The sequence below is a fragment of the Solanum pennellii genome, chromosome 10 (genome assembly GCF_001406875.1).
Source record: "Solanum pennellii chromosome 10, SPENNV200".
NCBI lineage: Eukaryota > Viridiplantae > Streptophyta > Magnoliopsida > Solanales > Solanaceae > Solanum > Solanum pennellii.
The window spans coordinates 76066975-76082355 of record NC_028646.1 but is presented as its reverse complement, the minus strand read 5'-3'; the positions used below and the strand labels follow the sequence as shown (position 1 = coordinate 76082355).

Genomic DNA, 15381 nt, shown 5'->3' with positions numbered 1-15381 from the left:
TATATATATATATATGAAAAAACTAACTAGGCAGAAGGAAAAAGACAAATAGGAAAATAAATGAATTCATGGGTTGATTTTGACGTTTACCAGCGAAAATTGAAAGCAAGACGGAAGGGAGAACGTGAAATTTTTCCAAATTTGAAATTTAAAATAGGAGTGGAGAAGTGATTTTAGGAGAAAGATATGGAATAGGGTTATGAGAGATAAAATAGATTTTGTATAAATTTATATACAAAAGCATAAAAAGGTCTTTTACGGTTAGGTATACAATGAGGTGGTCAGTCCCATAAAGAATTGTATTAAATCTGTAAAATATATAATTTTTTGTATAAACATAACGAATTGTATAAAATTAATATAATGTATAATGCACACATTATCATATACAAACTACTATAACTAGTCGCAAGTTACTCAATAATACACATTTGTTGATTTAAAAAGTACATAATGACTTATATACAATTTGTACAATGTATAGTTCACGTCATATCATATACGAATTGTTACAACTAATCGTAAGTTTCTCAATTATGCAAATTATATAAATTATATAAGTTATGAAGAATTTCTCAAATATACAAATTTATATAAAGTTATAAACGTGCTCATTTGTATAAACGTTCTCATTTATATGATTTATTGACTTAAATTTCATAACGATTTATGTAAAATCTGTAGAATACATAAATTTTTGTATAAACATAAAAAGTTCTATAATGTATATACAAGTCTTAGCATATACAAACTGCTAAAATTAATCATAAATTTCTCAATTATGCAATTTTATTCATTTAAAATACATAAAGAATTGTATAAAATTTATATAAGTTATAAAGAATTTCTCAAATATACAAATTTATATAAGTTATAAATGTACTCATTTGTATAAACAAACTCAAATTTATTGACTTAAATTTCATAACGATTTGTATAAAATCTGTAGAATACATAATTTTTTGTATAAACATAACGACTTGTTTAAAGTTAGTGTTATGTATAATACAAGTCTTAGCATATACAAACTGCTATAACTAATCACAAATTTCTCAATTATGCAATTTTATTCATTTAAAATACATAACGAATTGTATAAAATTTATATAAGTTATAAAGAATTTCTCAAATATACAAATTTATATAAGTTATAATTGTACTCATTTGTATAAACAAATTCAAATTTACTGACTTAAATTTCATTACGATTTGTAAAAAATCTGTAGAATACATAATTTTTTGTATAAACATAATGACTTGTTAAAAATTAGTGTTATGTATAATACACGTCTTATAGCATATACAAACTGCTATAACTAACTGCAAATTTCTCAATTATGCAATTTTATTCATTTAAAATACATAACGAATTGTATAAAATTTAAATAAGTTATAAAGAATTTCTCTAATATACAAATTTATATAAATTATAAACGTGCTCATTTGTATAAATAAATTTGTATAAACATTTTCATTTGTACAAATTTATTAACTTAAATTTCATAACGATTTGTATAAAATATTTAGAAGTTCAAACTGTATACCTATAGTACAAACTTATCACAATACTGAATTTGAGATAGATAAGTAAACCCTCAATAAACTTAACAAACTCAAAGATTGAGTACATAACGATTAAGTACTCTGTGTTTTTGGAACAAGAAGGAAACCTATTAAGTAATGGATTCTAATTAAACTTAATGACCTAAAATTATGATATTAATATTCTCCTTAATTATCGATTGATTAGTTACACAACTATTGAAACTGTATTTGTATAAACGATTTGAATAAGTCTGAAATATACAAATAAAAATAATAGTAGCTATTCAAACTATAACTATGATACATAAATAGCCAAACTATAGTTAAGAAGACCTATTATATTTCCTCCTATAGTCATTTATGAAATTTTCCCAATTAAAAATTAGTACTACAAACTAATGGCACACAATAAGTTAATGAATTGCATTAGCCCATTGTTAAGTATAGAATTTGACTATGTAAAACTAAAATGAAGATTAAATAGATGGCCCATTAGCTCAGTTGGTTAGAGCGTCGTGCTAATAACGCGAAGGTCGCAGGTTCGAGACCTGCATGGGCCATCAATTTTGTTTATTTTTTCGTTAGGAGATGTTGTCATAAATTTTGTTCAATTTTTTCCAAGTTGAACTCTGAAAATCAAAAAGTTCCATAAGAAAAAGGGAAAATTGTATATAATAGCAAACTAATAACCTAAAATAAATGGAGTAGCTAGGGTTTGATTTAATTGTGCTCCATAGCAAACGTTAGCCAAAATTTGCCAGGCGCCTCTCTCCCAAAAGTCTCGCTCGCCACTCTCCCATTCTCGCCTCTCTCGCTTTATACACAGAAGTGTATAATTTCTGTTTCTGTTTTGTATAAAGCGAGAGAAAATTGTATATACACATGCAAAAACATATATCTTCGTGTTATACACTTAATTATACAATTTACAAACATTTTACTTCAATTCAATTGTAGACAAATGCAAATTTTACAAATATTGCAGAGAAAAAGGTCAACGAATTATACAATTGCGAATTATACAATTGCGAATTATACAATTGCAGTGAAATACAATTTTCTCTAGCTTTATACAACAGAAGTGTATATATTGTGTTTCTGTTTTTGTATAAAGCGAGAGAAAAACATATATCTTCTTGCTATACACTTANTTTTCTTGCTATACACTTATAATTATGCAATATACATACATTTTAATTCGATTCAATTGTATGCAAAGCAAATTTTATAAAAATATTGCAGCGAAATAGGCAGTGAATTATACAATTGTGCATTATATAATTGCAGTGAAATAGGATAGCGAATTATACAATTGCAGCGAAATAGGCCAGCGAATTATACAATTTAGGCCAGCGAATTATACAATTGTATATGTATAGCGAATTATACAATTTTATGTTTGCTATGGAGCGCAATTATGCAAACTTTGCTATATCATATAAATATGGATTTTTTATTTGCTATATGTGAAAGTTGCCCTAAGAAAAATGCATCTAGATGGAACCCTCAGGCCTCATCTGTCTTTTATCCAGGGATATTTCCAAATTTATTGAATTAAGTCCATTTTGATAAAAGTTATTGAATTAGCATGAAACGACAATTAAGCTTTTGGATTTGCCCCTGCTTTTAAAGAATAACATATTTAACATAATAAGATTTAAAGAATATTTTTAATATGGAAAAGGGCTTAAAATACACTTGAAGTATTGAAAATGGTGTAGAATTACCCTCCATTCACCTATTAGCTCCGTAATACCCTTTCCACCCACCTATTGGCTCCAAAATGTCATTGTCATCCACCTTTGGGTTCAAAATTGACTACTTATTTAACGGTTTTAAATTGAAACTATTTAAATATTTTTTTAAATACGTGGCGCTCAACTATTTGTTATAATTTAACTTATTAGTATAATTTATAAATCAATCCACTACCCACACTACTAATTAAACCCCACCAAATTAATAAACCTGTTACATTATTAATGCAAAAACATGAACGCTACTGTCAATGAGTGTTTTTAAAATTTTGAGACGAAAATATCTATAGAAGTAAATTATCATACATTCAAGTGTCTAAATAAAAATTACCAATAAACTTACGAGTCTGACTATGTTCATTTTAATTATTCTTTCGTCTCAACTATGTGATGTTACTTCATAGAAAACTTTTTTTAAAAAAATAAAATATATTAAAAGTTTTAAAACAAATCATAAATATTTATAAAATTATATTAAAAAAAGTGCATTAATTAATTTGCGATGTACTACTTCTTTACCTTTAATCATAAATTTCGAATTCAAGTTTAAAAGAGAATTATATTGAAACTGTCCTCCTAAATAAGCGGCTCAACCTAAATTTGATTGGGGCTTTGATTCGAACTCAAATAATTTTGGATCATTTTCAGGAATCTATAATTTTGTCGTGTTTTAGTAGTGTTTATGATGATTTTGATATTATAATTGGTTTACTAGTTGAGTTGGGTTTAGTTAGTAATGAGTGGGTAGTTATTGGCTTATAAATTATATTAATAAATTAAATTATAACCAATAGTTGAACGCCAAATATTTTAACAAATATTTAAACAGTTTAATTTTAAAATAGTTAAATAAGTGGTCAATTTTGAACTCAATGGTGGATGACAGCAATAGGTATTTTGGAGCCAATAAGTGGATGGAAGATAATTTTGTACTATTTCCAATACTTCAAAGATATTCTAGGCCCTTTTCCATTTTTAATATGATGTTAACATTATATATATCATTAGTTTAGTATCACATGATTCAAATAAATTTTATTTATATTTTTAAACTTAATGTACATGCAAGGCATAAACTGATTCACATAGAGTTCAACGTTGGTTTATTAGTTAGGCATAAACTTAATTTTATTACAGTGAATATTTTTAATAATTTATTTATTAAAATAACACTTATTTTGTGACGATAAAAATATTCGCGAAGACTACGCATATAATTAAGAGCCAAATAAGGTATGTATATTTATAAGAAAGATTCCTACAGACAATACCTGTTATCTTGGAATTACAACTTCATAAGTGAAGTCTACCATGTGTTTACCAATATTTTGCCCTTTTCTATACAATAATAATTAAAATAAAAACAAACATCCTCTTCTGAACCTAGAAATGCTCTTAATTAATTATTATTCAAATATTCAAAGCTCGAGCAACAAAATATATCTTTTAAATACTTGTGTCTTTCTTCAAGTAGCTTTTGATCAGCTTCGAAATATTAATTTTGTAACTTAGTATTTTTACAATATAGTTTTTTAATCAATAGAAGGGAAGTTTCATGTTATTAACTTTACACACATCTTATGGCACTAAGGTTCATACACTATATTCCAACAACACAAATACCTATAACTTTCTTCCTATCAACATTTGGTCATCCTCATGCATCCCTTATTTCATTTTGTCACTTTCTTTGTAAAGATAATTTTTGTAATAATCTTGAGAAGCACACTAAAACATGAACATCCACTTTTTTATGTTCTCTCAACAAAAAATTTCTTAGAGATGTCATGGAAGTAGGTGATTGTTACTAACAAGTATATTAATTAAGATATAAATTATAATTAAAATTACACTTACATAAGTAATAGTGTGTACTCTCTCCGTCTCAATTTATAGTTGAATATAATTTTTTTTCACCATAAAAAAATCATTTTATCAAATATTAATAAATACACCATATACATTTGTTTGATTATGTATTATGTATAATTTCTCTAACAAACAAACAAAAAAGTTATATGCATTAGGTTCATATAGGGGCGACTCAACCCTAAAGCCACCAAAGTAGACTTTAAACCCTGAAAATACAAGGCCTCAGAATTATTCAATGTTAATATATATATATCTCTATATATAAGTAATTTTATATTTATTGTTAGTATTATTTAAATTTTCTTTTAATAATTTATTGTCAATATTTTACTAAAATTTTATGCATATATTTTTAAAATCTAATTTTATTATTTTTCTTAAAATAAAGTTGGTGTAATTATAATTAGAACTTGTAGTCAATTAAAGTTTGTAATTTATTTCTACTTCTTTATTTGTCTAATTCATATCAATTTGAATTAATCATATTTTAAAATAACTTTATAAGACTGTCTTCAATTGTTTTTGATGTCGGTTACCCATTTCAAGCTCAAGTTAATTAGATTATAAAATAATTAAGTTTCAAAAATTCTTGTCTTAACTTTGAATGTCTTCTAAAGCGTAACATTCACTGTGGTCTAGATCTAATTTTTATAATTAAAATATAATATGAAACATGTACAAGTAAAACTGATACTTTAACGAGTAAATTTTAGGTTTTTTTCTTTTTATTTATTAAGCAAACACAAAAATTATATTTGTATGCTATAGCTATAGTTTACATAATTGCGCTTCATAACAAATTTTATATTTGCTATGGCTATTAATCTGTATTTTTGGTATAATTATACATAAAAATCAATTGTATAAGTATATATTTTTGGAATCTGCCTATAAATAAGAAACTAACTTGGTTGTATATAAGTTGTATAAGTATATCTTTTTTGTTGTGATATACAATTGTAAGTTGTAGCTTTATACTAACAAAAAATATACATTGTAATGTATAATTTGTATTTGTCTACAGCGAGAAAGAGAAAAACAAAAGAGAATTGGTAGGGCAAGATCTGTATTTGATAATTATAAGTGTATAGGACAAAAACATATGTATTTGTATTAGTATATATAGTTTTCTCTCGCTTTATACAAACATAAATGTAGTTTATACATTTGTATTTGTCTAAAGTGAGAGAGACGGGGAAAGTGGCAAGCGAGATCTCTGGGATAGAGGAGGCAAATGACAAAGTGTTTTCTACGGATTAGAATTAAATGAAATTGTCGTAATATCATTTGAATTAATAGTTTGTTATTTTATACAATATTTTCCTACTTTACTTGGTATATTCAATCAGATGAAGTCTCAATTTTTTTTTTAAAAAAAATATCCTACTACTTCTATAATATTTTGACAGTGTGTATTACAATTAATTCAATTGCTAAAAATTTCAAAACTATAATCAATAAGAACTTCTATAAGATATAAACATTTTTAGTGATACATAACGTATAATAATTTACATATGTTTATTTGTGTCACTAGAGCCTTGAGATTTCAAGATTTTATATCTTTAAAGTTTTGGGTGATTGTGTTTTGGCTGCAATTTATTTGACCATCATTGGTTTACAGTTTATTTAACCATCATTGGTTTACTAAATAAATGCTAAACATATGACAAGCTTGAGAAAAAGAAAATTAAAAACACACATACTTCGTTGATCATGACCTAAACTATGTCTAGATACTAAGAGATCGATATAATTTTCTAAAAAGATATAGAAATGATAATGTACACCTTAACGACCGAAAATCAAAAGAAAAATGTTAATATAATAACATGACATATCTCTTTTTAGTAGAATCAGAAAATATTATTTAAGTTTGAATAGGTGAATAACATGGTAATTGTTCTTATCAGTATCAATCATAATAAAAGTGAAAATATTATCACTAGATTGAACCACGTAAATAGAGATAATGTATGCATGATTATTTCATGTCCGTGTAGGTTAAAGATAGTTCTTATAAAAATTACTAATAAAATCTAAAATGAAGAAAACATTTAGACATCTTACTCTTTTTTTAGTCTATTTAAAAATATGTCAACTTTCTATATATAAGTAATTTTTAACTTCTATCATTTTACCTTATATATATATATATTATATTCAAGACTATAAAATTTAAGATTATTCTATTTCATTACAAACATTTTTTAATTCTGTATGTAATATAAGATTCAAAACTCTTCTTACTTTTTTAAATTTTAAGCGCAGTAATCAAAGTAAAGTTCATAAAATTAAATACTAGAGTAGTAATATTAACTTAGTAAACAGTACATAGAGATTCTCAACAAAATGCATTAACCTTAGAAACAAGTACCTCAAGATCTCACTTAGAATCATCATGTCACATTCATAGAGTCAGATCTAGAGTACTTGCCCCTCTTCTTGCATTTTCAATTATAGCATAATTAACATCTTCTTTCAATCTTGAAGGAGATCTTTGTGAGGACAATGACAATGTTAAACTACTCCCATCATCATCATCATCGTCGTCGTCGTTGTCATGGCTGTGGTGTTTTTGCTTTACTCCTAGGGATAAATTCAGGTCAATTAGGTCACAGTCCATAGCCTTCCTTTTCAAAGGAGTACTCAATATTCTTGCTTGAGATTTTTCAGCTATCTGGAATAATGGAGTGAGCTTATCAATAGGGTTGCTGCCAAAGATCCCCTCATTGAGTGTAGTGTACAATCCTATTCTAGCCTTGTCAATTGTGCTTTGTCCCATTATGGAGCTATGCATCAAGTCATGATCTTGACAATTCCTAGAAGAAACATCTCCATATCTAGGGAAAAGAGTAATAAACTAATTAAAAATCTCTCGTTGAGACGGATTTAAATAGAGCAACATGAATAGTAGAGTTTCATATAACCAATTCAGATTTCTCTAAATAGTCATCCTCTGCAACAACATTGCACTATAATAATCATATGTTTTATGTGGAATTGATTTTTCATGTTATGTCATGTTATACGTTCTTTATAACAATATTTTCCGTAGCAATCAAAATATTATCAGACAAACGATGTTGTTATAGAAAGGTTTGACCGTAATTGAGGCGTAATTCTTATGGATTTGAATATAATAAATTGACATACCTAAAAGTGGGATTGAACCTTTGCTTGAAGCTTGAGAGCATAGGGAGTTGGCTCAAGTTGTAGATGTATGGATCTCCACCTTCCATACAAAGCTTGTGATGATTTGTAATCCCTAAAAGATTTATAAAGGACTAGAAATTAGCAAGATTTACAATATTAAAACCCTAAACTTGTAAATTTAAAAGATAAACAACATATATACCTTGAGATGGATCATCAATCTTCTTGCTTCTATACATCTATGTAAACAACAAATTTAGAAAACAAACAAAAAAAAAATTAGAAAAAGGTATAGTAGTTCATATGAAGCTAATTATATTTCATAATTATATGGATCAAGAAATCAATTAGATAATTGTTTTTTTCTTAAATTAATTACCTGCAAATGGCTCTTGACATGAGCAATGTTGAGTCCTTTTATGTTCATCAATTGAAGAACTAATTTTGGTGTTGCTCCTGTACCAAAAAAAAGAAAGAAGATAAAATCATAAACATTTAATTAATTAACAAGGTGAATTACCCTAATTAGGAGATTTAGATCAATTACAAACTCCAAATTAAAAGCAAACTTTTGTCCTTTCAATTACAATCAAGAAGATTCTAGAAACTTACGATCATGTCCACCAAGTCTTTCCACAGCATGAACAAAACGACGATGAAGATCAGGTGTCCATCGGAGTCTAACCATCTTAGATCGAACATAAGGCCTCACAGAGAACTTCTTTTCACTCTCTTCTATAGTACTGATGCTTGAGCTTCCTCCGTCCTTATGTAATTTGGTTGAGGTGACGTTCTCGTCCTCCTCCTCATTTTGGTTAGAATTAGGGCTTGTCTTTGAAAATTCAGTGTCACCACTATCCTCCATCATACTTGCTAATAGCTTCTCCTAATGAAAAAAAAAGGGAGAAGAAATAGACTTTTGAGCATACTTGTACTTATTCTTCTTTCTATTTGAGGAGAAGTATACTATACAAAGGAACTATTCTAAGTAGAACAAATGGAAAAAACAACCATATAGACTTTACCTAGAAGTTGGATCAAGACTCTTCTCTCTCCAATTATTTATCTAACTTTCCATGCATATATATATAAATATATGTATGTGAATATAGTAAATTCAACCATTCATGCATGCTTTCATGGATGATGTAATAAGGGCACCACAAATCTTGACACAAAATGAAAAAATAAAAGAAGAAAAAGATATTTTATATGTCTTAAATTATGTGAAGGTATTTGTCTGAGCACATATTTGAAGCATCAGGAAAAAAAAATGATTTTAGTCATAAATATTTGTGTGAATATAAATTAACTACTATTTTATTAAAGTTAAATTGAGTTATCTAAAATTAAATTGTTAATAAAATATAGAAATTATCGTTTTATGTTAGACTGATTTAAAAATATTGTTACATAAGTTTTTGAGACATAGAAGAGTATATTAAACTCATGTGAGACCAGCTCTTCTTTGTACTTCCGTGGAAAATCAAAATCATATTGATGGTTTGTTTGATATGGTCTAAAATGTCTTCCTTAAATCATTTTTTTAATTATGTGGTTGCTTTAAATTATTGAATTTTTTTCCACCAATTGAATATTTTAATTTGCGTGAATAAGTCTTCTTTTTATGACTATTTTGACTCTTACTAGTAACTCCACATTACTTCTTTAAGTCGACATACAAAATATTATTGTAAATTCACGATTATAAGATTGAAAGTAAATAATATTTATCTTTCGGATTTTTATATATATTGTTATAAAAATATTTTTTTAATACCATATTATAACACGAATTTAATCCATTGATAATATATATTGCTACTTATTACATATAAATACTGAACAAAGTAAACTTAGGCAGTTTAATTAATGGACGGTTTCAACATCGTTGAAAACATAAGCTTTTCAACAATTTGAGAGAATTAACAGTGCATGCAAAGGCCAAGAAATCATTCAAATATAATATTATTTATTGATGGAGTCCAATTAATTTCAAAATAAATCTTTGGTTACTCTTGTCACTTTATTTTATTTTATAGATATTAAAAAAAAAACACAAGTCATGGGACCACTCTATTTAAGATTGGAATTTGTCAATTTTTATGTCACATCATTCTCAAAAGATTCCAACATAAAAATTGCAACTTATATTTCTATCTTTTTTTTTTTTGTAAAACCAAAAATTAAAATAATTCTTTCTTTTCTAAAAAAATTCCCCCTTTCACATTGTTAGGTAGGAAATTATCGTGTGTAATTAACCAACCGGCCCCATCCAATTTAATTTTAATTCTTCAGCAATTTAATACGCAGTTTTAGATCTAGTCCAAGCTAAACTGCGACATGAGATTTATTAGAGTTCGGAGTATAAAGGATATAAAATATTAATATAAATTTTAAAATGGTATATAAATTTTTATATTAACTAAAACGGTAAAATCGCTGAAACAACAGCGATTTCCTTCACCGGAAAAAGCAAAATCGCTGTTACTACAGCGATTTTGCAAAATGTAATTTCGTTTACAAAAAAATTCAAATCGCTACCTAGGCAGCAATTTTCAATTTTTTTTAGGAAATCGCTGCCTAGGCAGCGATTTCCATTTTAAAAAAAATATATATTTTTTTAAAAGAAAATCGCAGCGATTTTCTTTAAATTTTTTTTTTAAAAAAATTCTTTTAAAATGGAAATCGCTGCCTAGGCAGTGATTTTCTAAAAAAAAAATGAAAATCGCTGTCTAGGTAGCGATTTGAATTTTTTTTTTTAAAAAAAATACATTTTGCAAAATCACTGCAGTAGAGGAAATCGTTGTTGTTCCAGCGATTTTGCCGTTTTGGTTAATATAAAATTTTATATACCATTTTTAAAATTTTTGTTAGTATTTTATATCCTTTAGACTCCAGACTCAGATTTATTAGGTCATTAAATTTGAATATGGTAAAGTAATTTGTACGTAACAATCAAATGTGGTTCAGTGTTCCAGTAGGATAAATATATATCGAAAGTGGACGGATCAAAATATATGGATAACATTTTAAATTTATCAGAATGTTTTATTTAGATATTTAAATTTTGGCGTATTTCAATTGAGTACCTGAACACATGATAAAATTTTTCTATTATACACTTTCAACTCAAATTTTAGACATTTTAATTTTGCCCCGCGACTTAGCAGACACTTTACTCCTTTAAATCGGTGATGTATGTTCGTCATTTATTACACAGATTAGTTAATTAACTACTTCAAATATATCACTTGTTATAATTAGCTATTAATCGCAACAAATCGTAAAAGCACATGTCTTTTCCTACTGAGGTTGATCGCGAATCGTATATAACTAATATGGTGTAAAATTTTCATATATATATAATACATAAAACTCCAATTCTTTTTCTTTAAAGGGTTAATATAGTGAAGTGAAGTTTACATTTTTAGTGTAAAACGCCCCCCCGGGGGGGAATAATTAGCAGATAAGTTAGTTTAGGGAGTCAAACATATATAAATATTTTTCTAACAAAAAGTTTCAAATATTAGTCAAACGCTAGCATGTCAAATAAATGAGACATTAATAAGACGTAAACCCTAAATCAATAATTTTGTTTTTAAACTTTTTGGAAGAATGAAGATTATTTGAAAGGCAACTTTACTAACATGACAAATGGAAAGTATTTATAGTGTTTTTTTTTCATTTTATTTTTTGGTTTGATTAGGCAGATCAGAGCAAAGTAAAGAGTTTAATTTTTATGTATTGATAAAAGCGTAAAACATATTTACGCAATTAAATTATTTAGGATTTTAGCTTATGTTTACACCACTTTTTAATATTTTTATCAATGAAAATACTCTCTTCTTCTTGTTCGAATAAATAGTTTTTGAAAATTGTATATTTTGTGTAATCTTTTAAACTCTTACGGCCCGTTTGGATGGGCTTAATAAAAGCAGCTTTAAAAAAGTACTTTTGAAAGTGCTGAAACTTATTTTTAAAATAAGCAGTTATGTGTTTGGATAAAAGTGCTGAAGTTGCTATGCCAAACGTGAAAGGGAAAAATGGAAGAAAGAGATGTTAGGGTTATGTGGGTAATTTGGATTGTATAAAAATATTAAGGGCAAAAAAATAAAAATGTGGTCAACTTAAACAGCTTATAAGCTAAAAAAAAAAGCACCCCTACCCCAGCTTTTAACTTTTGGCTTAAAATAAGTTTTTTTTTAACTTAAAATAAGTTATTTTAAGTATTGCCAAACAACTAAATAAGTCAAAAATCAGCTTTTAAGTCAGTTTGACCAGCTTTTAAGCTGAGCCAAACAGGCTCTTAGTCATGTGATCACACATTAGCAATGACTGTAATCCTAGGCAACGATATTCGATACAATAATTTAATATCGGATTAAAATCGCTTTTAAAATAATGACTTTTTATGTCATACCGTTTGTTTACTATTTTTTCTTTTATTCTTTTTCAATATTAATATTGTTTTATTTTTCTATATAATGCCTTGGTGTATCTGACTATAAATGTATTAAAGAATGGAAAATAAATTTGTTGTTTGGAGCTTGCATTGCGACGGGAATCACGGGCTGTGTTCCTAACCTACCTTTGCTTAGCTGCTTCCACTACACATAATATAGCTATATATAATTAGATTATGATGAGTTTGTATCGGTGATTCATAAAATGAATAATCTCTTAAAAAGAGTTACGTTATTTATATTAATTTATATGATATAAATAACTAGCTAGAGAGTATTAAATAGGCGGATATGATTGAATTTAAATAGGTCAAAATTAACAGAGTTAATATGTGAATTATATACTATCTTTTTTTAAGTCGATTAAAATAAGATAAACAACAGTAATAAATAAGCGAATGAGCAAGTGAAAAAAAAACGTAAAATTGCGCGTTAGCATTCCTATAAAAAGAATAAAAAAATTATATTTTTATGGAATTGTTTTATTACCACTCCAAATTATACTCACATTTAATAACCTCAAAGATTCAAAGAGTAAGACAAATAACATTTTATTAACATGTTAAATTACTCCTATATGATAATGTGGATAATTAATTTACATTTTGAGCAGTAGCAGTTAAATCCATTATCCTTCATTTTTCATTTTTTAGAGTCTATTTGCTTCATCTGAAGTTAAATTAAATTAGATAGCTATAATACTTGAAATTTCAAACTTTAAAAATTATACAAAATATTATAACTCGTAATTCTTCTCATATTACTATAATTTAAAAGATACATTTTAAAAAAATATTAATCAAAATTTATATAGTTTAATTTGATTTTGAAAAAGCGAAACATGATCAATAAAAATCAACAAAGAAAGTATATAGTCTAAGTATTCGAGATCTAAATGGCGTACTTTAAAGTATATATTATGATGATCAATTCTTTTTTCACGGTAAAGTGAACAAAATCAATGTCTAACTCGTACAATATGATTTAAACAAGGTGCTATATAATATGCATGGTTCGATTGACCAAAATACTAATTGATGCATTAGGATAAGCTTAGTTAAATTGACTAAGCTAATAATAGGATATATCAAAATAGAAGAAGTAATTAGTCCATTCTCAATGTGAATAATTTAGAAAAAAAACTTGTCAATGATCGCAATAGTTCAATAGTACATTATATTTGCTTTTTTTTAAGTCATGTTACTAAAAGAATTAAATCGAATGAAAATTATTAACTTTTCATAATATTACTCAAAAATGTAGTCAGATATATATTATATTATGTTACAATAATTATTAATATTCAATAATTATTTTTTTACAAAAAAATTATATTCGGACAAACACATGGTCTGAAAAGATTCGAAGAAGTCAACTCCGACACAAGTTTTGTTCTTTTTCATTTAGACTCTGTAACACGAACCATTATTATTATTATTATTATTATTAGTAGTAGTAGTATATAATAAGTTTCCCATAGGGATATGTTTGCCTATTTTTTAATTTATAAGAAAACAAATATATGTGCCTATTAATGCGGATCTAGCATTCTTTGAGAATGAGCATATCTGTCGTCTTTCATCCTTTTTAAAGTAATTTTATTTTGATCCTCCCAATCAACTTTGGAATAATATTATCATGCATGTGATGTTGTTATATGTTTACATGTTGCATGCATCTTCCATATAAATACTCAAGGGAAATAATCACATTTGAGGGTATCTCATAATTATTGAGATTTTTACTAGAGTTATTAAAATAAGTAGTACTTAATCGTAATATGCATCTTTTTGAAATGTTTTAAAAATGGTCAAATAAATGAACAGATTCATAAATTTGTTGGGTTTTTCCCCTGAGGTACCTCAACTATGTTATTTTTGTTGTTCATCTTGTATTCCAAACTTACTTAGAACAAAACTTTGAACATCTTTGTAAGAAAACAAAGTTTAAGAACATTTTCACAACTAGAAAATTAAAACTAGTAGCGAAACTAGAATCAGAAACAGATTTTAAAAAAAATATACGAAATATTTTTCTTAAAGAAGAATTGTTGTTAATATGTGTCTAAAGAATCTTACTGATTCCAACAAACTTTGCAGAAACACGAAGTTACCAAGTTTAATGAACCAGTGAAGAACAAAAGAATAGAAGAACTGAAATTAATTCACAAATCTAAAGTTTGTAAAACACGTACCAGAATCTGGAAAATTTTTAATAGGAAAAAGATCAAGTCCACTGAATTCACAGTGTCCCCTTAAGGAAATTATTCCCCTCTAGTATCCGAGGTTTGATTGGAATATGACCTCCCAGGGTAAAATGATCTCAATCACCAGAGTATAGATACCAAAAACTCCGGTGTCAGCGAACCATTCAACGGCAGTAAAGTACATTTAGAATACTCGATTCAGTAGTTGAAGAAGAAGTCCATAAATTCTCTATTAAAATGAGAGGAAATCCCTCAATTTATAGAAAACAAAGGGTAGTGCGAAAAGGTTCTTATTGTGCCTTACCGGAAAGGTCACAAACCTTTGGAAAAGTCACAATCTTTCAGAAAGGTCGTCACCTTTCATAAAAGTCACAACTTT

The 15381-nt window shown here is 26.8% G+C and overlaps 1 protein-coding gene and 1 non-coding gene across 2 annotated transcripts; one reads left to right on the top strand and one right to left on the bottom strand.

Annotated features, from left to right (window-relative positions):
- Positions 1-2031: 2031 nt before the first annotated feature.
- On the top strand, positions 2032-2105 carry TRNAI-AAU. The gene has a single exon. It is a non-coding gene; the product is annotated as a tRNA-Ile (tRNA).
- Positions 2106-7459: 5354 nt separating this feature from the next.
- Positions 7460-9357, bottom strand: LOC107001830. Its single transcript, XM_015199791.2, has 5 exons — positions 8943-9357; positions 8710-8786; positions 8533-8569; positions 8331-8442; positions 7460-8017 (listed from the first exon to the last, which is right to left on the bottom strand). The coding sequence occupies exons 1-5, from the start codon at positions 9196-9198 to the stop codon at positions 7585-7587; spliced, it is 915 nt and encodes a 304-aa protein (XP_015055277.1). The 5' UTR covers positions 9199-9357; the 3' UTR covers positions 7460-7584.
- Between the last annotated feature and the right edge of the window lie 6024 nt (positions 9358-15381).